The sequence below is a fragment of the Buteo buteo genome, chromosome 18, assembly GCF_964188355.1.
Source record: "Buteo buteo chromosome 18, bButBut1.hap1.1, whole genome shotgun sequence".
Classification (NCBI taxonomy): Eukaryota; Metazoa; Chordata; class Aves; order Accipitriformes; family Accipitridae; genus Buteo; species Buteo buteo.
Window position 1 is genome coordinate 748,096 of NC_134188.1, and position 27,118 is coordinate 775,213.

The 27,118-nt window shown below is 40.2% G+C and overlaps 1 protein-coding gene across 2 annotated transcripts in view; it reads left to right on the top strand.

Moving 5' to 3' along the window:
• The window catches only part of TRPC4 (transient receptor potential cation channel subfamily C member 4), a 91,955-nt gene that overhangs the window by 27,066 nt on the left and 37,771 nt on the right, over window positions 1-27,118 (top strand). For both annotated transcript variants that reach the window (XM_075050505.1, XM_075050506.1), the window contains exon 3: window positions 22,521-22,857. In XM_075050505.1, coding sequence (XP_074906606.1) covers window positions 22,521-22,857 — 337 coding nt within the window. The remainder of the gene's footprint in view (window positions 1-22,520; window positions 22,858-27,118) is intronic.

Genomic DNA, 27,118 nt, shown 5'->3' on the forward strand with positions numbered 1-27,118 from the left:
CCCCTCCGTTGTGCTCCCCACACCTTCTGCCGTAGCTGCACCAGCAGCTGTGCTTCACTCCTCACTGCAGGTAATTTTGGCAAAGCCCAAGAACTTCAAATAATTTGTATTATTTCAGCTCCAGTAGTTGCCCTTGTAGCATGAAGGGCTCATACAGGCATCTAACTCGTAGGGGAGCATTTAACTCCTTTCTGGTTTTTGTGTTTCCTAGCTCCCAGGACACTCTTAAGCAATCCCTTCTCTCTCACATATCTTGTAGGAGGCTCTTGCACAAAGCCTTCTGTCCTCCTGTCCAAGATCTAACCTTTCCATGCCTGTGCTAGGTGCAATTGGCCTAAGACAGAGTGACTGCTTAACCAAGGCACATTTGAACACGCTGGCTGAAACTTCTGCATGCTGTTGCAGTGCGAATTCTTCCACTGCTTGGCTGGACTCCCTCCATTAAGATAAACATTTATTGAACAATAAAACAAGACAGCCAAAGCAAACTTGTCTTAGGCCTGTCTGCTGGTTCTTTTAATCTACCTCCTTTTTGCTTCACCAGATGTCCACAGAGCACTCTTCTCTTCCGTCCTTACCCCTTGTTTTTGCTGTAGCCTTAGCTATCAAGATTAAAATAGCAAAGGGTTTCTTCATCCATTGCCTCCATCAATAGGGACATCCATTATCAAACAAGAAATTTATGAGAAAAACAAACTCCTGTTGTATGAACTCACTCTTGTGCCTCCAAAGAGATCAGGTCTTTATTCAAATTTTTGAGTGGAGAATAAAACTTCTGAACTTTACAACTCCAGGAGTTAAAATAAAAAAATGAAGAGAGGTGTTGAGTATGGCAGTGGTATGACAAACAGGAGCTTATGTTCGTGAAAGCCATATAGCTCTCAAGTTTGACTGTTGGCATTTGAACTCCTAGGGTATTTTTCATACTAAAAAGAAAATGTTCACACAAAACTATTAACAAGTCCTCCTTAGAGAGACACTTGGCTTTCTTCTGCAAATAATAGGATGACCTTATTCCACACTCCATTCCCTCTTTATTAGATCATCATCAGTCCATCTCCTTTGGCATGGTCCAGCAGTGTCTCCCATTTTCCTTTGACCCACTTCCTTCTAGCCCAAGACTTGATAAATTCTGATGCACAGTGGAGGTATCACAAGTGAGGGGAATTTGCAGCACTCTGATAATGCTCATTTGAACTTTGCACTTTCACAATCTATTATTTCATGGTTAGTCCAAATAGTAGAATAGCTTTCAGTCAATAATTTGGATTGAATAAAACAGCTGAGAAAATTAGGAACTCCCTTGGTGGTTACTTAGACACATAAAATACACCGGGAGACTCTATATTGTTTTGATACCATCTCAGTAGATTTCCTTGTGATACATTTAAACATCCTTTCTCCTTTTTATTGGCACACTCCAGGAACCTCAAGATCCATATTTATTTCTTTGTTACCCTTCGTCTCCTCTTTTTTCTAACACTCTCTTTTCTTACTGAATTGCAGACACCATTGCCCATTGCCCATTCTCTGTTGTCCTATCCACAGGGCCAATACTATTGCAAATATTCCTGGGCCCCATCCACTGCCACTGCTTTTGCCTCCCCAAGAGGAAAGCTACAGACAGCAGGAGGTAGAAGGAGCTTGAGGCTTAGATACAGTCATTCCCTAGGCTGAGCACCAGTAGAACGGTGTCCCAGACCCATGCAGCCTCATGCATTTCTGTTGAATCTTGTTTTCCCTAATATAATGACTCTACCTTGGGAGACAGAGCAGATCAAACAGGACTCCTAGGACTAAAAACCCTTGTAAATACACACTGGTCATGAAAGGAAACTTCTCTCGTTTCCCAGACTCAGTTACACAAGAAACAGTATGGTTAAGTAGACAGAATAGGGGATTTCAGTCCTTCCTTTGCCACCAGCTTGCTCAGTGATTTTGGAAAGTTGATTGCATGTTAGCTTCACAAATAAAGTACAGGTATCCGCAGCTTCTGTCTAATGTATGTAAACTCCCTAATCACTTAAAGATTTATGGAATAATCACTTGGGTTGCTATCGGTGCCTCTTGGCTATTCGTCCAGTCACTGCAATCCATGTATGTTGAGTTTCCTGCTGCCTTACTCATAGCTGAGACCCAAAAGGATTCCCAAAGGGGGACATGAACTCCTTCCTCTGTCTGACGGGGTGCTTCTTGAGGGTGCCATAACCATGGAGAGTGCGCCGATTTACCCTGCCTTGGGATTGTCTCAGCCCTTTCTGATGAAGTTGACAAGTGTGCTTCAGGTCAGATTGCAAGGTGGACTTCGGGACACAGCTAGCCCGAAGTCTGTATGTGGCTTCAACACCAGTTTCCATTTCAGTCCAAGTGGGTGGATCTTTGGTCTCTTGTCTTTCCACAAGAGCCTAGTGCTTTGATCTGCATGCAGCGATGTGCCTTCAACCATTTATCACCCTCTATCATGTATTGGGATTATAGGATCTTCAGGATAAGTTTTGCCTGTTGTTTATAGGTTTTGTGCTGTGCTCAGCACAGTCAGGACTTAGTTACAGATAGGGCCTGTTTGTGCTATTGTAGCACCTTGAGAGCAATAATTACATTGTAAGGCTGATTGCAGCTCCTGATGATAAAGGGTGAAGTAAATACAGCAGGAATCACTTTTTTTTTTTTTCCTTTTCATTTCTTAAGGCTTGTATTTTACTTGTTTTTTGAATAGTGCACTCATGATGCTGGCAAAATAAATAATCTAATGGTTCATTTCTGCTTAATGAATGAAACTAATCCAACCTACCTCAGCAGAAAGAGGGTACGGCTAGAGCAGCCTACGGTACTCATTGACTCAGCTTCTGCTTTTGTGTTACTTGATAACACTCCTGCTTAGACCTGCCACAGAACTGCTCTATTTCTTATGCTTCAATGAAATTTTGTGGACTTTCTATAGTTTTTATCTGCCTAAGAGAATGTCTTCTTGGGACAAGAAAGGGAATTTTACTTTGTTTCTGTGAGTATAGTATCATCCATTTCTTCACCTTAAAAGAAATTCTTGGCTTTCTTTTAAAACATGGCAACAAAGTAAAGATTGTGCCTTTGGAGGGCAAAACTCCAGAAGAAATTGCTGTTGTTAGTTACAGCTTCAGTTGTCTGGAAGACAACACATCAATGTCTGCTAAGTGTTGTTGTAGGGAACAAAGGAAAGATTGGAGGGAAAAAAAGGCATACTGAGTTTTTATTGAAAGATTGTGAAAAGCTTGCTAGTTTTGTTGCCTAAAGAAATCAGTTTTATTTCATTATTATCTCTAATGAATATAGAATATAACCAGTCTTTCTTCTATGTTGCTTAACTTTCCTGGTAATATCACTTACATTTATATGGTGCTAAATTTACAGAACCTGACACAACTTAAAACCAGTGTGAAGGCATGCTGAACGACAATAAACAGAAGAGAGAACTGAAAGCACATGGGTTTTTTCAATTATATTTTGTTAAATTTGGTCTCACAATAATGGAAGTAGACCATTTAGCAGGTTGTATGTGCTGCATGTTGTGCTTTGCAGACACACTCAGTAACTGATCTGCTTATCTGATCTGTAACTGCTTTCAGTTGGTTATTTTTTTTCTGCTTAGGCAAATGCTTAGCAAGCCCCGGACAAAGAATTGAGGTTGCAGACTCTTCCTGTACACATCCTGTACACTCCACGTTAGATGGTATTTCAGGGATTCAACAGATCAACAGTTTTCCTTCCTGCAATAACCCGTATTTCCTGTGTCATGTATCTCAGTCTTCTGCAGGTGTCTTAGGTACACTTGGGCATGTCAAATGGTAGGAGAGGTGTAGGAATTGAAACCTCTTAAGGTCTGCCTGTTGTTTACAGGTGAGCTAGGTGGGTAAGCTCCTGTTGCATTCACTAATTTACAGTCAGTGGGTCCTAGAGCACGATTCAGCTGAACAGGCACTAGCGAAGGACTTAGTTTCCTAAGCACAACTGTCTAGTGTTATTTGAGATAACCTAAGCTATCTGAGATGAATAAATAGAGCTGGTAGGTATGGCACAATGCCTACAGGGGATATGGGCCCTGCCAGACCAGGAACCACAGGCCGGAATACTTCAGGACATCTGCAGCAGCACTAGATGTCTGTATGTAGGTAACTGAATTGTATCTCCAGATGTAATGTAAATTTTGTTGTAGGATCCATCGACTGTATTAACTAGATAGTCACTGATGATGGGAACTTCATTAAGTAAGGCACACTACTTACATATACCTAAATTTAGGTGTTTCAACCACAAACTAGATCCCTAGTCTGTGGTAGTCATTCATGGAGAGGAATAGACACTTCCAGAATATTATTTTGTTCATCTAATCTAAAATGAGATTATTTACCCTTTACAACTACCTTTGGCTGGTGAAGAGAGGTCCTGACAACTGTCTTAGACCTCATTTTCTATAACTAAAGTTATAATGGAATTTATTTCAACTTGGGTGTCCAGTTTTGCAATATTCAGAGTTTCTCTGGAATGCTGCCATCTACTAGTGATAGCACAGGAAGGAAAATGCCTTCTGGTATCACCATTTTATACTGTCACTTGCCCCTCAATACCATATACAACAGCAAGTGGCAGTGTTTCTTAGAGAACATAAGTCACACACCTCTGTGATTGCATAAGGACTGTTTCTTTTCCCTACTATCCAGTGATTTATCACTATTCTTGACCAGTTCCATACAACTATGTGCCCATTCTAGAGGGGCGGATTTCCCTGTCCTCTGCGTATGTGATTGAATAGCATCTTGACAGTGTCAGCTACTTAAGTTGCTGTGTTTCTCTGCATCCTTTCTGTTCTCCCTCCCCTGACACAATGAATCATCCATCAGTATTTCCACTCAGATTTTAGTTTCATTCTTGGCTTGAATTCTGTAATCCCTGTGGAATCTCCAAATAAATTTATACTTTTTTTTTTTAATCCTTGTTCTTTAATTCAGGTCCTGCCACTCTAAATTGATATTTAGTGTTTCCATTATTGTACTCATATCAAATACTCCACTAGTGAAAGATGCAAAGTTTTAGTGAGGCAAAAGGCTAGAGATATTTTGCAAAAATAAGATATTTTGAGGAAAGACTTTAAGAAAGTGAAAACTCTTTTCCTAGGAAGACAATAGGCTCAGCTGTTGGTAAGCACTTGCAAACAATCAAGGACTTGATAAGGAAGGATTTTACAGGATGTTTTGAAGAACAGGGGAAAGCCAAAGGTGAATGCGTATGAATAAGAGAAGAAAGAAATCCAGGACTGAACATCCTCTGGCATGTTCTTTATTACATCAAATTATTGCTGTTATACTTTGAATGTGTTTCATTCCTGAATAATGTAGGAAAAATGTGAGGGCCCTTAACATCTGTGGGAGAGAAAAAAACAATGCAGATCTTCAGCAAGTAGAAATTGCTGAAGTTCTACAAAGCGCAACATTCCTATGCTCTGTTGCTCAAGTGCAGGATCTGGCTCATTATTTTTTTAGGTAGATGAAGAGGAAGAGGTAACATTTTACTCTGCCTGCTGTGCAGAAAAGATAATAATATTTAATTGCCAGGGTAATGTAGCCATTTAAATTAGAGGTTGTTCTAAATAGCTAACCTTAAGGGCTTCATTAGCAGCCCTGTTATGGTTCACAAAAAGACATGACTCAGTTACACAGCATTTGACATTAAGACAAGCTGAAAGTGTAACAGAAGGGAAAAAGGTTTAACACATTATTAATAAAATTAGTTGAAGGCTTAGACTCTTTTTTCCTGCCTTCTTAATAGCATGCAGATAGAAACTAGAAATAGCCATTCCTGTAGTGTGTTTGTGCTGTGAGTCCCTGACTTATATCGCATAACCTCAGGTATTTAACTAAGGTACCTATGTCAGCAGCCTAGCCTTGGGTCCCTTCATAGTCAATGGGAAGAGACAGGCATCTCCAGACGGCAGCTCAGGCCATCTCAGAGCAAAATCATTTTTGTCACTACCTATCTTACTTACGCTTATTGCAGAGGAGACATGGGTAGCTAGATGTGTTGTACAGGCTAGAAAGAAAGTAAAATCCTTTAAGAAGAATAGCATGTTGTTTCTGGAAGGTAGGTAACGGTGGGCAAAAGCTAATTTTTTTAAGTCTTGATACTCTGTTGTTCTGAGAACTGAAAAAACCCCTTAAGCTGAATTAGATGAACCTGTTTGCAGAAACCCCTTCTAATGCATTGTGTGATCTAAGGGTCTGCCTTAGCAGGTAAGTTCAGGGAGAAACCTAGTTTCCCACAAAGACTTATCTATATTGTTTATTGTCCTGGTTTCAGCTGGGACAGAGTTAATTGTCTTCCTAGTAGCTGGTACAGTGCTATGTTTTGGATTCAGTAGGAGAAGAATGTTGATAACACACTGATGTTTTCAGTTGTTGCCAAGTAACGTTTAGTCTGAAGTCAAGGATTTTTCAGCTTCTCATGCCCAGCCAGCGAGAAAGCTGGAGGGGCACAAGAAGTTGGCACAGGACACAGCCAGGGCAGCTGACCCAAACTGGCCAACGGGGTATTCCATACCATGGGACGTCCCATCTAGTATAGGAACTGGGGTGCGGGGGGAATCGCTGCTCGGGGCCTAATTGGGCGTCGATCGGAGGGTGGTGAGCAATAGCACTGCGCATCATTTGTATATTCCAGTCCTTTTATTATTGCTGTTGTCATTTTATTAGTGTTATCATTATCATTATTAGTTTCTTCTTTTCTGTTCTATTAAACTGTTCTTATCTCAACCCACGAGTTTTACTTCTTTTCCCGATTTTCTTACCTGTCCCACTGCGGGGGGAGGCAGTGAGTGAGCGGCTGCGTGGTGCTTAGTTGCTGGCTGGGGTTAAACCACGACATTTATTTACAATTACATATTTAGACTTAGTGGGCTTAGACTCACTGTACAGTTTATTGGAGGGGAAAAGCCTAAACAGATCATCTTTAAGTTCCCTTCCAACCCAAACCATTCTGTGGTTCTATATTAAAAGTTTATCTTGCTTTAGGGACAAGGCCTCACTCATGCAGTCTGGACAGGTCATGTTTGGATTATTGATATGGTCAAACAGTCTCAGATCAGCTCGTCCTAAGCAGTTTCATCTTTCCAGACCTGAGCTACACACAGATTAAGAGCCAACAATTTGAAGAGAAGTATGCAAGCCTCAGAGTTCACTGGACTAATGTCAAGAACTAAAGTTCTTGAATCTGCTTTTCATTTTTCAGTGAAATGTAACTTCTCTTTGACCACCATTATCCATGTGTCCACCTTACAGAAGAGCTGGCAATGTGTCCTTGGAAGATAGCTTTATAGGACTTGTACTGTTTGCACACGTGGCACCTTTGTCCTAGAAAAATCAGGCATTTGGGAGCCCCCATCATGCCATGCTGGGACTTTTTTTCACCAACATACAGAGATTGGGTGATGATTTCAGATTTCACCTGAAGGAGTAAGCATCATGCAAAGCTGAATTTCAGAGGTTTGGTCTGAGGGAAAAATCCTCAATTTTACATGAAGGTTCTCAAGATTAGATAGAACATATTGCAAGGCTAACTGTTGTTAGAGCTATGACAGCCTGAAGGGCTTGTGTTGAGCCATTTCTTCATCATTATTTCCAAAGCTGGAAACCTGTAGTGAACTTATTCAAAATCAGTCCAAATTTTGAAATAAGAGACAAAGCTTTTGTATGCGTTGAAAAGAAATGTTTTCTTTCACTGCAAGTGGCCATATTCTCAATACAAATACATTAGTCAAATCACATTAAAGGTCAGTAGCATAATCACACTTGGAACGAAGAGAGATCATCATTTTCTTTACAGTAAATTAAGGTTAGGTCTTCCCAACCTGGCTGTGAAAATTTGCTCTTTGCTCTGTACTCAACCTTGGCACAAATAGTCTTTTTGTTTTCAATGATGGAACTTTCCAGGTATAATAATTGCAAATTACAGCATACAAAGAATGCTTAAACAAGACCTTGTCAATTGTGAAGACTATACTGGTTTGAAGTTGGCTTGCTTTTCTGTTGCAGCTTTTTCAGTTAGAGTATACATACCTGACCACAGAAACACTGCTTGAACACTGACTAGATTTGTAGCCAAAGATATTTCATTCACCTTGATTTTAGCAAGGCTTTTGACAGCATTTCTCACTATAGTGTTGTATCCATGTTAGGATGTTACAGGCTGGATGGGAGAACGAGATAGCTAATGGTGGGATGGTCAAGCTTAGAGGGTTGTGGTTAATGGGTCATACTCTATCTGATGACAAGTAAAAACTCTGCAGTGCTGCAAGGATCTGTACTGGCCCAGATTTATCAGTGACCAGGAGAAGATCCACTCTCGAAAAGTTTGCAGACAACACCAAGTGAGAGAGACCAGCTGATATGCTCAAGGCAGGGCTGCCTCTGGAGGGACCAAGACAGGCTGGAGGAACAGGCTGACAGGACCCTAACTGAAATTCAGAAAGGACAAACGCGAAGTCCTGAACCTGGGAAGGAAGAAGCCCCTGCAGTGACACGGGTTGGGGACCGACTGCCTGGCTGCAATGCAGAAAAGGAGCCGGAGGTGTGAGGACCTCCAGCTGGACAAAGGCCAGCAGCGAAGAAGGCTAGCCGTAACCTGGGCTGTACTAACAGGAGCATCAACAGTGTGTTGAGGTAAGTGGGTTTTCCACTCTAATCAGCACTCACTGGATCACATCTCGATCCTGCATCCAGCTTTGTGTCCCTCAGTACAAAAGACATCAGTAAATTGGAGCAAGTTCAGGGGAGGGCCACTGAGATGGCGGGGGCTGGAGCACTTGCCCTCCGAGGAGGAGCCGAGGGAGCAGAGCCTGTTCAGCCTGGAGCAGAGGTGGTTTCAGGGGAACCAGCATCACCCCCCAGTGACTACAGGGACGTCATCGAGGATATGGAGCCAGGCGTTTCACAGTGGTTCATGGTGGAAGGACTATAAACAATGGTGAAAGAAGAAAAGTTTGGACTGCATATAAAGAAGAAAAAAGCTTTCCCCATGAGGACAGTCAGGCGTGGAACAGGTTTCCCAGACAGGTTGTGCTGTCTCCATCCTTGGAGATTTTCAAGACTTAACTGGATGAAGCCCCGAGCAACCCAGTCTGATCTCATAGGTGACCCTGGTTTGAGCAGGAGGTTGGACAAAAGACCTCCTGAGGTCCCTCCCAGCCTGAATTATCCTGTGATCTGATGATGGGAACTGAAGAGCCGAATGTATTGTCGCCAGTGTGCTTGGAGGTCTCTGTGAAGCTGTCATCAAGTGTACACAGGATGACAGATACTTGCCTCTCTCTTCTTCTGTGGTATTCAGAAATCTGGCCGTGTTAGTCTTTCTCAGACGTGTTTGCTGGTATATGCCCTGGCATTTCAACTGAAAGCATAAAGAGAGAAACATTTTTTTTATCTTCTTAACCCTTAACACCTTTTAAGGGCACAGAAGGAGTATTGCTGTTGTTATTAATATTGCAGCAGCGCTCCAGGGATATTTAACTTTACATCCAGTTCAACGAGTTTGAAATAACCAAGTAATATAAATTTTGAAATGATTAAGGAAGGAAAAGGGTGAATCAGTATAAAATTATTTATTATATCAGAAGATAGAATATGAAAGTGTTCAGTTCACAGATGTTATTTCCCAGGAACAAAACACAAATGCTTAGTATTAGAAGTAAAAGTAGTAAAAACAACAACAAAAAAATTTGAACAATGGACTATTTAGCAATTGTATATTATTCTTCCTCTACCAACTTTTCAACAAATATGATGATACCACCTCAAAACATTTAGGTAAAAATTATTATCCTGTCATTTTCAAAAAGAAAATTAAGATAAAGAAGTTCCCTTCCTTTCTACTTTCCTTCCTTCACAAATGCAATTAATGTAAATTGACCATAGTCGTTACACTGCCAATGTAAATATTCTGCCAATACAAATGTAAATATTATTCTCTCAGCCTTGGGTCCTTTGGCTTCTATCCTCCCTCAATTTCTGTGGAAAAGCTGAGTTCTGTAGCAAGTCCAGCAAGTTCAGTACTTCAGAAAAAGAACATTTTCCCAAAGCAGTACTGAGATATATCTGCCATCTAGTCTTCTTTTCAAAACAGGAGGTGAGTTTTTGCCTTAGTGAGCTGTCAAGGTTAGAGAATGAAGGGGTTTGTGTGTCAGATCCCTTGTTGGGGTTTCTAAAATTCCCTGCAAAAAACCCCTGATGGTGGATTATCTTTGAAGTTCTGACATGAAGCACTAAAGGAGCTCGCAGTTAAAACTTTGCGTGCTGCTGCTGCTGCTGTTCCCTATTGTTTAGTTACCAAGCATGGATTGTTTTGGCTGCAATCCTCTCTGCCTCTCACTGAAGTGTTTGGATGCTGAAGAAATCACGATTTTGTTGTGTTGATGGAGGCTGGAGTCAGGAGCACTACAGCTTCTGTGGGGGTTGGAGCAGACCGGCACAGAGTAGGCAGCAGTAAGTAATGGAGAGGAACGGGGGTCTCACCACCATCACCTCAGTAACAGGGTATTTCGGGAGTAAATTTGAGAGAGGTGTTTGATAAAGAAGAGCTCTTTCTTCCCTGAACACAGTATTTGATGGTATTTGCATGAGACCTTTACAGCTGCAGGCTGGATATTGTGGAGAAAAATAGATACGGAACATGACTGTAGCTCAAGAGGCATCACCCAGCCTGCCTGTGGGCCAAGGCAGCAGTCCTTCAGCTGGCCGATTTTGTTAAAGCCTGTACATTTTGTATAAGTGCAGGGGATGGGAAAGGTACACGTGCAATCTACATTTAAATTGCACGTCACATAGGAACTTCAGTGGTTTTGTAGGTTTACTTGGGATTTTTTTCTCTGTATTCACTGATCTCTTACTATAAAATAAGTTTCTTTATTCTTAATTATAACATATGTCTGATTCTTGAATAAATTTCAGATTAGGGAATCATGATTTCAGCATATGATGAGGATACATCTGCTTAACACCACAGAAGACTGCAAAGGAAGCAGAAAATATTCCTGCAGAGTACCAGTGAGCTATCTTTCACAAGGATTAAAGAGCAGCTCGCTCTGAGAAATGTACCCTTTCTGACTTGCTGGAGCAGAAGCTAGGGCATGCATGTCATGCAGGCAGTGACAACAGCCTATGGAGTGTTTTCCTCTGTCAGTGAGCAAATTGTCTGTGATTTGTTGAGGAAGAGTGTAGCCTCAAACCTTTAGGGACTGAAACACAGCCTTTGCTTATATCATTCCACATATGCCTCTTCCACCTCTAGCTTTTTGCAAATGATCTTTTTCCTCCACATTTTAAAATAAAATATTTTCCTTTACCTGGAACTGTAAGCCAATGTGTTCTACTCCATCTCCATAAGAAGTAGCTATGGAAGTTGGGCAAACAAAAACATGTCCTGAGTTACCCAATTTCTAGGAGCATGCAGTGAGTTTTAGAAATACCAGTCTAACTCAGAAATGTATGATGTAAATCAGTAAAATATTGTGCAAGGAACTGGTCTTTGAGACATTGTACTGCTAAATGAAAGCAGACCATAGCCTGACCCTAAGACCGAGGATACTGAGGGATTTGTATGCAAACAGGCTGCAGCAAGTTGCAGATTTGCCTTGCACAGAGGCAGCTGGAGAGGTCAAAATGGGAACCAGGCAAGACCAACTAGGTTGTGGGGGTGACTGGGGTCCAGTGCTCAGACTCAGTCACTGTTTGATTTCTTCAGTGTAAGTGTAGCCTGAACATCCCTAAAAGTGATACCTATGTAGAACTCAAGTAAAACAGGCTCTTTATTGATTCCTTCATCGCTCTCGTTCTTCACCATGAAAGAAACCTGCAGTGTTCAGACATCTCTCTGTACAAGAACAGTGAGAGTAGCTCCAGGTTTTCATTTGAGATACCAAAATCTAATGTTTTGCCACAAATAGAAGAGCTTCATAAGGGGAAAGAACTGCCCAAGGACTGTCATTATTTCTCCAGGCTGGCAGATGCTGGGTACACAGAATTTCATTAACAGCTGGTGTAGGTATCTTTCCGTTATGGGAAAGCACAGTATTTCTTAGGTCTGCTCACAGGAGAAGGTCATTTTCTTCAACCACAACCTATTCTTAAGTGTAAAGGAGCTTTTGGAGAGCAAGGCCTTTGAGCAAGCAATTATACTCCCCGCAGTTCTTTCCAAGATTCATATTCTCTGTTTAAACCGCAGAAGCTGCACATGGTGGCTGTCAACCAGCCATTCAAGAGCAGTGCCTCTGAACTCATTTAAGGCAAAGCTGGGAAGAAAGGTGAATTGTAGAGATAATGAAAAAATTGAAAAACATCATCTCTGAAGGGCAGAAGGAAGGTTCACGAAGGCCACACTTGACTGATATAATTCATGCATCTGCTACAGACTCACATGCATTTCTCCTGCAAATGGTCTCAGAATAATGCTCACTGAGCATCATTGCCAAAGACCTATCATTTCAGCTTAGTCTTTATGCAGGAACTGGGTAATTAATCTGATTTCTCAGCCTTTAATATTCTCAGATAAACACACAGCCAAGTTAAACAAGAGGAACTTAAAGATGAAAAGCATTAAAGTATTTGAAGAGAAAGAAAAGCAGATTGAGTGACTATATACATTCTGTTCCTAAGTATTAATGAAACTACAAAGCCAGACCTCCCTACAACATGTTAACAGAGAATTTTCAAGAGAAAAATCTGCAGTTTATTGCTTTATTTAGTTTGAATGCCTTTGTAATCATTCTGTGTTTTTATTTTTCCCTCATCCCTCTAATTCTGTATTCAGTCAGCCTTCAAATGAGTGTTATGCTTTCCAAAAACTGGATTCCCACTGATTTTGGGGAACTTTGGCAACTTCAGTTCCACGCAAGCTTCACATAATAAACAGTCACTTCTAAAGAAAGTGGGAAACCTTGGAGTTCAACATGACTCCATTGTTGGCTCTCCTATCACTTGGCTACAACAGCATAAGCTTGCAGTCAGGAACAGTTATGCTTATATCCATTTTTCACATCAGGATGCAGGATGGCACTTCATAAAGCTAAGCTAACAGAGTGAAACCTAAATTTTCCTGGTGCTAATGGAAGGTGATTACCATTGTCTTTACAGAAAAAATCAAATAATGTGACAAAATGTCACTGCTCCAAGAAGTTTTCTCTTCACAGAAACAGGCAAAGAGCCTGAAAATGGAGAAAAGAAAGAAGAAATAATTTTGTAGTTAGGTTTCTTCCAAATAGCTCAATACCCTGCTCAAATCTGAAAGGACATTTTAAAAGGGAATATGGAGCTAAGAATGTCTCTCTACCTTGTTTTGGCCTCTGCAATAAACTGCACAAATGAGGAACAGGGTGGTCTCCAGTGATGCCAACAGAAATTCTCAAATGAGCAAGCAATGCCCAGAGGAAGAATCTAGCTTTTCTAGTCGCTTTTCTGCCCTCCCCTCACTCAGCGCTTTTCCCAGCTAATTTTTCTCCAATTACTGTGTTCTGTGCTTCAGTTGCTTTCAACATATTTGTAGCTTCTTCATGAATTTCGAAAGGTTGGTTTATTAATCTGTAACTTTTCCTTCTGGCAACGTGGCAGCTACAAAAGTAGACGAAGTGGTACAATGAGCTGGGTGTGAGGAAACTCATTGATTCTGTCATATAGTGGGATTGTAACTAACTTAAATCCTAACCCCTTCTGGCTGACCAGTTAATGCTTACAAGCCTTACCAATACAGGACACAAAACCAGCTTGGATGTAAGAAACATGCTACTGGTAATTGCTCACTGGTCCAGAGGTGTGGGGTTTTTCTTTTTACAGCCCCTGGGGCTGACAACAGACTATTCTTTATACAGGTAGCTATTTCTTTCCAAATCAGTTTGAGTTGATAGCATGTTTTACATGAATTGTATGCTATGAACAGTGCATGTGATTTCTACCTGTGTTAATATATGAAGTTGCTTAGAATATATATTGATTTTGGTCTCCTAAAATGAACTTGGACTTTTGAGATTATAAACAAAATGTGTTTATAGTCTCAATTGATTCAATTTTAGAATGAATACTGGGAGAATGATCAGCCACTATTTCTGTTCTCTTTTCAGTTAATTTATTTTGTACAAACTATTGGTGCAGGCAGCAAATTTGGTATCCGAGGTATCTGAAGACTGCTTTTGGAATAATAGGATTGAAGTGACAGAGACTGAAGGAAATATTCTGAGTATTATATCTTTTTCCCGACACATGATGCACAGGTTATTATGGCACAAGTGTTTGGAACAGCTGAAATGGTTTTAGGTATTGTTTGGCAATAATATTGTTCAATGATATGAGAGAGACAGGCTCTGCCTCTTTCAAAGGGAGTAACCAATGGTGAAACAGATCTTAGTAATACCTTATATTCCTAGAAAAGTAATTCAAACCTAAATAAATAAATGCAAACCTGTAAACACAATTACTATGGCTCTTACTAAGAGTTTTGTTACCCCAGAAAACACTGCTTGGCTTAATGCAGTAGGCTTGTAGGATCATAAAAAATACTGAAGATAAATCAGGTTGATAAGGAATTTTCCCAGCCAAGTTCTGAATATTTACAAGGATGGATATTCTGCATCTTCCCTGGACAACCTGTGCCAGTGCTTAACTACTCTTGTCGCGAAGAATATTTTCCTTACATCAAACTAGAATTTCCCTTGATGCAGCTTATGATCATCCTCATCCTTTCATTGTGCTCCTGAGAAAAGCCTGCTTCTATCCATAACCTCCCTTTCATTTGTGTAAGACAGCAAGTGAGTTTCTACCATGAATCTCTTTTTGAGGCTGAGCCCACCCAATTCCCTTCTGTCCCTGTACATCACAAGAGCCAGCCCTTTTGCACAGGGTTGTTCTGTCCCAAGTGTAGGACTTTGCATATAAATATCAGTCTTATTTTTTGTTTGCTATGCATGGAAACACATCAGGTAGGTGTGTAAAAACAAGGATCCAATATAACAGAAGCAAGTTCATATTGTATTGCCTCTGCAGATACTTACAGGAGTTCTTTAATTGTTTTTTCCTACAAAAAATGTTTTGAATTGTGGTGAGTCTACCACTTGCCCAGAATGGGAAGCAGAAGTATTATACCAGCATCCCAGCTCTGAAGTTTGGAGCTGTTTTACACACTCATCCCAAAGCCCAACAACTGATTCACTTTTCTTTACCCCTAGGAAGTCTAACAAGGCTATTCGTGCATAGCTGGTTCCTAATAACTGCATTCTAGTTTCAGTTGCTGTTGCCTTTTCTGAGCAATTAATCAGAATCACTGCAATTATAGATAAGTCTTGACTTATTAAATAGATATTTAATAGTTTCCTCTGTGCTGATTCCTTTCACTGAGAAGGAGCAATGAATCAAATAAAGAGCTTCTGCTTATGTTGATGCAGCAAAAAGGAAATTTAAAAAGTTAACATTAAAAACTGCAATGTCATTGTTTGTATAATAATGTTCATTAATCCTTTTAACAAAGCATTTCAGTCTTCACTTTTATGTTTTCCTTTTCTTTTGCTTTCTTCCTCCTCATATTTGAAGTTAAACAATAGGATAATTACAATAAAAACCTATCATTGTAGTCTATTGTTGGTGAGAGCAGTGTAAACTCTGGATCTTATGATGAAGGCATCCATGCCGTGACTTTGTTTTGCTGTAGGGACCTTATCTGAAGCAGGTTGCCCTGATGATCCAGAAGCTGTTGTGCTCTGGTGCTCTGATCCCGAGTGAGCTGGTAGTTCCCTTAATAACACAGCTGCAGACAGAGCTGAGGAGAAGCTGACCCAGTGGTTTGGGTCCAGCAAGGATCACGATTATAATGATCGCCTGCTCCAGTTGGCACTAGGCTTAGACAGGATAGACATGAGAAGATTCACAGTAATTGGCACAGGGATCAGGGCTTCTGGCCTGAGGCAGAAAACAGACAGTATGACTATACCCAAGGGAGTCCAGAACATGGTCCCTGGCTTTTAGAAAGGAGAATGTAGTGCTGATCTAGTCAATAACATTAAAACATTTAAATTGCAATTAAATGTTATTTGTCTTAATGAACCAGTCCTCACAGAGTAAGTGCCAAAATCCACAAATATAATCCTTGGGGGAAGATATAGAAAAGAATATGCAGTGATGTGTCTAGAGGGAGAAACAATCTAACAAATTTAGGAGTCTACTTAATGAGGTTGGGACTTGAATCTGTCATTAGTGCCAAGCAAATATACTTTTCACAGCCAGTAGATAGAGAATTTTGACATCTAAATTTGAAGTGAAAATAACTAGAAGAGCCTGGGAAAATAGGCAAAATATGAAAAGTAAAATGTTCTCAAGAAAGAAAAAGTAACTGGGCTTAATTCTTGTTGAACTGGAGCACAATCATTGGAAAATGTGTGTGACAAAGCAGCAGACCTCAGAGCTAATATTTCCTACCAGCTTGGCTGTAACGGCAGTAGAAGACAGCACAACAGAGAATCTGACTGCAAATTTACAAAAGTATTACTAAGACGGTTTATGATAACCATTTTCTTTTGCTTCCTCCCCCCCAAAGATATTTCACATTTATCTGTTAGAGAATGGTATCAGGGATAGTTCTTTGTGTTACAGCACAACTCACTTCTACATAAGTCAAAAAGGAAATCACTTTCCTTTGACAGCTTCCATTTCTAGGTCACAAATCACATTCTTCTTCTGTATAACATGTACTAAATGACCTACTGATCTCAGAACAAGAATTTAATTTGGACCTCAGATTTTGTTAGATTGCTTTGTAAGTGTAAAAATGAGCACTCTTACAGGTGGGTTACAGAATATCTTTGCATATTTCCTAATGCAATGAAATTAATACTTAAAGGTATATTGTGCTACAGTAAAGAACTGACTTGACTTTGATGATACATTATTTATAAAATAAGTATTTTTATAAAAGTATTATTTCTATAAAGACAATATATAGTTAATAGTATCATTTTACAGTGTTATTTCTTCATCATTTCCATTGACTGAAGGATATGTATTATAGCAAAACTAAAGATCAGATTTAATCAGCAGTGAAAATGAAATCCTGGGCTACGTATATGCTTGGATATCACTAGAATCAGGCTCTGCTATTATTTATACCAGATTAGTTTTGCTGGCACAGTGAATAATTTTTGATTTTCACCAGTCTCGGGGAAGAGCCAATTCCCAGCATGACAACTAAGAAGAATGAATACCAAAACATTTTCAGATGGGCAGACTCTATGAAGGAGCTAAAGATGCGCAACCAGGAATAATCATTATAGCAAAATCCCTCGCGTAATTACAAACTGCTGGAATCTTTTGGAAGCCATTGTAATGTGAAAATATAAACTTGCTGATTGCTAATTATATGGAGACAATGTCAAAGTCAAATAACATACAACATAATACTGACAGTACAAAAGATACTTTGAATACCTCAGAATGTAATATCTCCAATTAAGGAAGAAAAAATATACTACAGTGAAAATATTTTGGCATAGGCAATGTAGAACTGGCAAATTAATGTCACAGAGTATTTCTGTTTCTGCTAGACATAAAATATTTGTGTAAAATACTTGAACAAATTTTTTTTTAGCTCCCAGTTCAGCAGAGGACTTAGATTTCTACTTAGCTTTACTATGTGATCATCCTAGATGTGATTCCATACATTTATACAGGAAATGTCTTATGGCTTGGAGCAAGTCTTTCTTCCATCTACTTCTACTGTTCCTTTCTAATAGAAGGTTTTGTAATAGAGTATAAATCTCATTTGACCAGAGAATTTTGCCATGAAGACTTTTTTTTTTTTCTGTAGAGAAGGGCTTTTTAGTGGATAAATCAAAAAGTCAAGTGTAATAAGGATTCAGGATCAGTAATAAAATATATTAATCACAGATAAATTTACTTGACCAATATAACTGTATGCAACCTATGAGTAATGTCTCTGAGACAGCCTATATAGGTAGCATTTACACTGTGCGTCCCAGGAAGACTTCCCTGCTCCCAGTTCCTGTATGTGTTCAAATACTCACTTATTACACATGAAGACATGGTGTGGGTACACAACATCTTCCCCTCATTTCCTCTGGAGGAAAACAGGTCCACAAGGACAAGCAGGGAGATGCAGTGTGCAGTAACAAGCTCCCCTTCTCTGAGCAGCCGAGGAACAACACTGTAGTGTTCACCATTGAGTACACTTTTCTTCCATCAGGGTACCCCAACTGTTCCCCATTCAAGAACTTCCTTCATTATTCAGCTAATATAATAAACGTAGGTACCACTACTGAACTTATTTCACAGCATATGGTGGCAAGCTCTCAACCACAAAAATGGAGCAAATAGTCAAATTTGTGAAAATTAATTTGGACATTTTTAATAATGTCATACAATTCCTTGATAATGAAGCAGAAAAGCATAGCTATAAAAGAAGTGTCAGCAAGAGATTTAGGGTAATTTTCCAGTTGTCTGAAGAAAACACTTTGGAGTTGTTCATAGTGTATATTATATGGGCAATGGAGCTCAGATCCATAAAGAAAAAGCTGCAGTGAAGAGACAGATATTTTTGTTGCTTCAGGACATTGTTAACTAACCTTGCCAACAGTGTTGTTAGATAAAAATGACAGCATGAAACTGGATATCTAGACCTCTCCGAAATGCAGTAGATCATCTATAGACACTGTGTTGTGGTTTCTGTTATAGACCTTTGCCTGCAATACTAGAAATGCTTCCCTATGCATAGAGCTCTTAATAAGCTACATAGTATTTTATATGCTTGCTCCATACTACGGTATTAGTTGCTTCTTATGTGTTTAGGGTCTAGTAAGTTATTTAAAGTACATTACTAATGGTGCTCCCCCTAACTCTAGCCACATCAAATATATAGTCTATGTTAGTTTTCTCCTATAGTCAGAGGATCCAACCAATGCTAAAACTGTCCTGTCACAGTCATAATTTGAAGAAAAAATATGAGAGCTAATTTCTTGAAAAATAGCAATTTAAAAAATTGTCTCTTCAGTGTCTGGGATTTGAAAATTTTCTGCACTTACTGAAAAACTTCCTGTGACTCAGAAAGCAACCCTTGCCTTTAACACATCGTCCCTTAGCAATACAGTCACAACATGACAAAATCTAATACGGGTATTAGGAGACAAGAAACAATTTTTCAAGCCTGCTCAGAAGTGCTTTCTGTATTAACATTGAAAGTTTTGCATATTAATCTGTTTAAAGTTTAGAACGGTGTGGCGCACCCTTCAGATGGTGCAGTCAGCCAGCATCTTCTCATGGCATGAGGTACCTCGGCATCAATTCTGGTCTACCCAGCCCCAGAGCAGCCCAATACTTGGTGGACATTGGAAAATAACCCCTCCTTTTACTTAATTTCCTCCACATTACAGCGAGGAAAATTAATTCCTTTTTAGCCATACTTGGCAAGGAGTAGGTACCTTATGTCTACCAGCAGCCTTTGCTAGCCACCCGAAGTTGTTCTTCACCTGGGTCCCTGACACATGAGGGCAGCCCAAAGGGGCTGAGAAAGGGGACACAGGCAAGACTTAGGAACTGATTACTTTTAGGTGAGAGCATACGTAATGGGAAGATACTAGGAAGAAGGGGAAACAAACATGGACGTGGCAGATTCTGGGGCAAAAAGAAGGAAAATAGTTCACTCAGGAATTAGTCCATGAGTCATACTTTTTCACTAGTCAAGCAAAGCACTAATCTTTACCTACCCAAGCAAATTGAGGTGAAAAATTTTGTAGGGAGTCCCCTGTTAAAAACTTCGCAAAAACATAACTTTGAAACCATCTGCTCTGACTGAACGCAGTATTATTCCAGACATTTCTATCTTGAAACAAACACTCTGAAACCTTGTGAATGCATTTTTCCTAATGGAAGAGAACACTCTGTTATTTTTCTTTAAGGCTATTTTCAAGATGTTTATGGTATGAGTAAGTTTTCTTGTCTTTCACAACAGTCAGAGGCAGCTTTAGTGGTGGCGTCTGGTAGGCAAATACCTCTCTGCTAAGGACAGTGGCATTTCATTAATATACACAAGGTTTGAATTTGGCTCAGGTTAATGTTTCTGACAAGATCCATATATATATATATAAAGATGCTTGCTGCCTCTTGTTTCATTCCAAACTAAATAGCATTTCCTACCAGTAGTAATTCCAGTGATTTCATCAACTATTTGAGAAGTTACCTATTATTCATCCCCAAAAGAACTTAGCTCCTGTAGTTATAAGTATTATCAAAATAATGTAAAATCCCAAACTAGGTGCATTTGATTAGAATTATTTGGTATAAATTAAAAAATTTATTATTTAATAAGATAAAGTAGTTTGTACATAGCTTTATTAAGTCTTCAGCTAATGGTTTAATCCAGTATATGTATATGTGCATGTGTGTAACTGTATTGAGTTTGCATGGCAAGGTTTTGGTATCGGAGGGGCTACAGGAGCAGCTTCTGTGAGAAACTGCTAGAAGCTTCCCCATGTCTGACAGAGCCAATGCCAGCCGGCTGTGAGATGGACCCACTGCTGGCCAAGGCCGAGCCCATCAGCAACAGGGGTAGTGCATCTGGGATAAAAGTTTTAAGAACGGGAAAAAACCCCTCTGCAACTGCAGCCAGGAGAGAGGAGTGAGAATATGTGAGAGAAACAGCCCTGCAGACCCCCAGGTCAGTGCAGAAGGAGGAGGAGGAGATGCTCCAGGCGCCGGAGCAGAGATTCCCCTGCAGCCCGTGATGAAGACCACGGTGAGGCAGGCTGTCCCCCTGCAGTCCAGGGAGGTCCACGGGGGAGCAGATCTCCACCTGCAGCCTGGGGAGAGAGGACCCCACGCCAGAGCAGGGGGATGCCCGAAGGACGCTGTGACCCTGTGGGAAGCCGGTGCTGGAGCAGGTTTTCTGGCAGGACCTGTGACCCTGTGGGGGACCCACGCTGGAGCAGGCTGTGCCTGAAGGACTGCAGCTCGTGGGAGGGACCCACGCTGGAGCAGTTCGTGAAGAACTGCAGCCCGTGGGAAGGACCCACGTTAGAGAAGTTTGTGGAGGACTGTCTCCCGTGGGAGTGACCCCATGGTGGAGCAGGGGAAGAGTGAGGAGTCCTGCCCCTGAAGAGGAAGGAGCAGCAGAGACAATATGTGATGAACTGACCATAACCCCCATTCTCCGTCCCCCTGCACCACTGTGGGGGAGGAGGGAGAGAAAATCAGGAGTGGAGTTGAGCCGGGAAGGAGGGAGGAGTGAGGGGAAGGTGTTTTAAGATTTGGGTTTACTTCTCATTACCGTACTCTGATTTGATTGGCAATAAATTAAATTACTTTTTCCAAGTCGAGTCTGTTTTGCCCATGATGGTAATCGGTGAGTGATTTCCCTGCCCATATCTCAACCCACGAGCCTTTCGTTATATTTTCTCTCCTATCCAGCTGAGGAGGGGAGTGATAGAGCAGCCTGGTGGGCACCTGGCATCTAGCCAAGGTCCACCCATCACAGTAACATAAGGAAAATGCTGCTTCTCTTCCTCTTTTTTTTTTTTTAAACAAAATGCAACAACTCTGGCTCTCTCTGATCCATATGTTGCTTCTATTCTATATTTCTTATGTCAGGTCTAGCATGCTGCTACTCTATGTCCCCTTTATAAAAGAAAGCATTAGGGAAAATAGGAACTAGTGATCAAATAGAAATATGACATGAAACACTGGAGTAGACTTAAAGTTTCTTTGAAAAGCTATTTGAAAAATATTAAATATTTACTGGGTTTGGGGATTTGGGGTGAAATTTAGCTTTAAGGAACATACTTTAAAAACTGAAATCCCATCATGAAGAACAGACAGACCATAAAATATTGTACAGAATAGGAATATAGCCTGACAAGGATTAGTGAAGGACCAGGGAATGCTAGTGCCTAGTTCTCATTGTGCAAGCATTATGTAGTGTATCTGTAAGCGTTTTGTCAGTATAAAAGCATGTAAGCCTGATTTTTAGAGAATTAGCAGGGAACATACTGAGTATCGTTCATTCATGGCTGTGGAATTCAGTTTCACTGTTTACAGAGCTCAGTCATGCTTTTCATTTTCATAGTGACTTCCACCTGTGTTCTGTAAATTCTCCACAAATGTTGCTGGTTGACTAATGGAAGTATTTCTGAACTTGTTTTTCAGTTTGAAATCAGCTTTTGAGGCACATGTGTTTTACAGTCTGTTGGCTTCTTGTGTACTCAACCGACAGGGAAGTCAAGCTTTATTGTGAAAAGTGAATTTTGATGGCTTTGTACTATACTTCTCGCATTGAAGGAAGGGCAGGCTGACCCAGCCCTGTCTTATTGGTATTATCAGTATAAGTCAGCTTGCCCAGGCTGTGGATTTTTTTTTTTTTTTAATCTCTATCCAAAAGTTATTCATCGTAACATACATGGCATGGAAATAACTTTACAGAGGTAACAAGGAACTAATCGTCTTCCTTTCTTCTTCTCTCTGTAGTTTGTTGCTCAGCCCAACTGCCAGCAGCTGCTCGCATCCCGTTGGTACGATGAGTTCCCCGGATGGAGGAGGCGACACTGGGCTGTGAAGATGCTGACATGTGTTGTGATAGGACTCCTTTTCCCGGTCTTCTCTGTGTGCTACCTGATAGCTCCCAAAAGCCCATTAGGGCTGTTCATCAGAAAGCCATTTATCAAATTTATCTGCCATACTGCATCCTACTTGACTTTTCTGTTCCTGCTGTTACTTGCCTCTCAGCACATTGCCAGGTCAGACGTGAGACTGCAGGGACCACCACCAACCATCGTCGAGTGGATGATATTACCGTGGGTCCTGGGTAAATGTACTACTAAAGAAAATACAGTGAAAAGTGTTTAGACCCCTGTGGTTTTGCCAAGCATTCCTGAGGCAGGAAATACAGTAGAGAGTTCTGCCATGAACTATTGACCTACCAACACAGGCAAATGGTCCATCTCCTCCAATACCTAGCAAGAGTAGTAGACAATTTGGGAAGAGTTTAAAAATCCAAAGTGTCACCACCTGATATAGTACAGTGAGGGAAAACAAAAGATATCGAGGGTTCCTTCCTGTGATTAAGCAGTGCACTGAAACATACATATTGATATTCTTTTTAATATTTATTTTCCTCAGGCCAGAAATTATTCTGATTCTTCTAAGTGTCCATTTTTTTTCTTTGTTCGTCTACTTTTAAAAAAGGGTCCCTTTGCCACGGTGATTATTTTTCATGTATTAGAATGAAGCACAGTGTCATTTCTGGAGTGTTATCATGAACCTTAGTTACCTAAAGTATCCTTCTTTCTAATATAACAGACTGACCTATTGCAAATAGTGCTGACCAGCTTTTTCAAGTGAATATTTTCATTAAAATATACATGCAGAGTATTTTTGCTGTGCAAAACCATTGATGAGAACTTGTCACTCAACTTCAAGCAAAATATTTTACATCAGAAGGAATAAGAAAATCCCCTAGCATTTTTAAAATGAGGAAAAAAAAATCACTACTCTGTCTTGATAGTTTAAAATAAAAATTTTGGTCTGGGATTATTGAAAGCCAACTTGATGTGGGCCATGTTGGCCTTAAGTGTCTTCCTGTGTGATTACTCAGTCCTATTGAATTGGACTGTCCTAGGTCCTCCCTGCCTTGGATGTCTGCTCTGCTAGATGGTATCTTTCTTGGTGTGCTGTGATCTCTTACCTGTTTCTTACTTTAGGAACGAGCACAAGTTGGACCAGGTCAGTCCAAGTACACTTTATCTTGACTGAAATGAAATTGTAGAAGGAGGGACTTAGTAGCCTTAACTGCAAGAATTTAAGTTTGATATCTTCATTTGAATTGTCATCACATAGACAAGTTCATGCACAAACTTTTCTGAAATATTTTGGTGGGGTTTTGATACTGTTAGCTCTCCCAGAGCTTCCCATTAAGAGATGCTGTTTCTCTTCACTTTTGCAACTTTTCCCAGACACCTGGCTTTTTTTAGAGCAACCAAATTGACAAGGCTTTTGGCATCATTGATCATACATAATTTACAGTGCAGTGTTTAATTTATAATACACTAATTGGCAGTGCCTGATATTCCAGAGAAGAACAAGTCAGTGGCTTTTCCTCTTTATGTTCCTTGGTAGAGCACTGTGGGAAGCAGGAGGCAGGGCTACATCTGTCTTTCACTTAAGAAAACAAGCATGCATGACTGAAAACTGCGTACACTTACTTGTCGGGAACCTCTCAGAAGGAACTGCCCTCCATAGATGAGCTGCTTTTTGAGATTTCCCCCATGATAGCACAGCATAAAACAGTCCTCATCACCAGCCTTCACTGTAAGGTGTGTTGTCCTTTGCTGGGTAAATGTTGCTACTAATGTTAAAAAAGCCAATATCTAGTATTATTGCAAAGCAATTAATCAATCTGGCAGGCTGCTTAGAATAGAATGACATTTTCTACAGACAAGTCAGACTAACTTCAGTGTGTAAGTTTCACATTTAAATATTAAAAAAAAAATTTCCTCCAGTAAATTTTCCCAGTATTGTACCATCAAGAAATAAGAAACCAATATAAAAATAATTAGGTTGATACATTACTTCTTCGGAATAAATGCTACAATGCTGAGGAGGGGCAAGGGCCTCATCTGTGCTGTCCCATGCCCAGAGGAGATATTAGTAGCTTTTCTGTCCAGCCTTCCAAAATAGCAGGTGGTCAGTATCTATCAGGTTTCACAGTATCTTGAGGCTGAAGGATACTAAACACAAATGCATAGCTGACATATAGACCTTGACATGCCAAAGTGGGTTTTATCATTAACCTATCATTTTAAAGAAAGAAATTAGAGCCCAGAGAAAAGGCACAATTTGAGAAGGGCAAGGGGTAGTTTCAGCTAAAGGCAGTTCTAAAATTTTGGTGACCAGCTCCTCTCTAGAAAACATGCAGTGGGAAGAGGAAGAACCTCCATTGCCCTCAAACTCTGACACTGGTGTTTACTTAGGAAAGGGTTTAATCCCAAAGCGCTTGTTTGAAGAAGCCATTAACCCTGAGAATTATGACTGTAAAGATGACTATCATTTCTAAAAGCAGCATTAATACTTGCAGTATAGATTCATATGGCCAGATTATGCCAGTACTGCCTGTGCTGAATAAGCCCTTCCTCTGCAAGCAGTACAGGTCAAGGCAAGGGAACTGCTTGCACAAACAGATATTCATGAGCATGGATAAAGATCAATAGTCAGATGCCATGTGGTCAAATAGCTTGTGGTTAATCTAGACTGTAATGTTCAGAGAAACTGTGCCTTCCAGAATCTCTTGCATCTAAACCGATGTATTTTACACACTGATCTCTAGTGGTTTCTAACTAGTGGTTTCCTGTAGTTCCAGTTTCACATCTGCTGGGTTCAGGTTTCAGACTTTGGTTGTTGCAGTGCCTTAGCCCACCCAAACGATAAGGCCCCAGACTAACCCACCGTAATCGCAGGCAATTAATTAGGTACCTGAATTCCCCCTGTCATTGAAAGAGACAGACACACATCTCCACAGGACACTTTGGCTCACAGCACGTGATCAACGTGTCTACAGCTTTGTTTGTTTTTTTGTTTGTTTTAAAGGAACGAATCTCAGCCAAAACCTGCTGTTTTCATATTCACATACAGACAAACTGTGGTCTAGGCATACTTTAATAAAACAAATAGTTTTATTAAGTCCTTATTAATAAGCTAAGGTTAGTTCCAGGCCACAGTTTAGTCTGTCATCTCATCTCTTCAAACTATACAGTTATGCAGTACCCTTAAAAAGGGTAAATGCAGCACTCTTGAGTTACACAAGGGAGCCTAAATCTAAGGTACGTAGGTATATCTTTGCATTTTCTGGATGTAAACAAAAAGTGTTGACGTCTGACACAAAACTAATGTGGCTCTAGGGTTATAGTTTTTCTCTGAAATTGGAAGCATGACCAAGTAAACCCTTCTCCCAAAGCAAAGGCTGTCCTTGCAGCTACAGCATGTCAGAACTGTTAACATTTTAAACAACAGAATTCTGTTTGTCTTTTGCTTAATTCAAATAGGTCTGCGTGTAGTTTACATTTTAATAGCTACCTCCCTTAAAATTAAGAGAGTAAGAGGCTTCTCATTGACATGAATTTCAGCATACATATATTTCATAGAACTTAACAAGTTTCAACATTGTCCATAACAATCTAAGCTCTCCAACGATCAAACAGTAATTAGCATTTGCCTACTACAATGTAACAGAAGGCTGAATGTGCATAATTAGGACATATTAAAGGTGTCACTAGAGTAGGAGGCTCAGAGGAAAAACCTGTATTGGACTACATTTCCATGGAGACTATCAATTTTACATTTAAAAAGTCTCTTAAGGAAACTTCTACATTAATTTTGTCTTTTACATGATTAGATGATTACACAAGTGCTGTTACAGTATGTGGTGATTATCCATGGAACAATAAGTCAGTATAACAAGGCTAATGTTCTAGCTTTAAGAAGCAGTTGTGGAAAAACCTCGTGGTCAGAGGAGTCAGAATCTCCTGTCCTTGCATTTAAACAAATAAGAAACAAGCTTTTGCTGGTAAGGAAAATTAATTTTGTTCTTCTTATTAGCTGTTGATTCAGATCTCCCAAGCATGCCAGATGCTTCACACTACAGAAACATAGGCCTGTTTTCTATACTTGAGAATCCACCATCACTGAAAAAAGGACAGGAAAAACAAAAACCCCATCTTGTGAAAAAAAGTGAGGAAGAACAATGTTTTCCATCATCAAATTCCCCGTCCTATAGCTGAGTGGCCTCTTAACATGATAACAGTGATTCAAAGGGGAAATCAAATAAGACCCAGCCTCACCCTCTGTGTGTCTTGACTGCAGCTCCTGTAAGGATCATATTGATCCCTATAGACTTGTCATACCTGTTCTTCTTCCCTACACCCTAGCCTCAAACCTAGCAGTGACCATGCTAAATGTCCTCACAGCGGGCATTTGGCTCACTAGGGAATGCTACAAAATTCAGAGGAGAAAGCCAACAGCCAGACAAACTTGGTGCTTAGTAGATACGGTTAAAAAGCTCCCTGCCAGTTGTT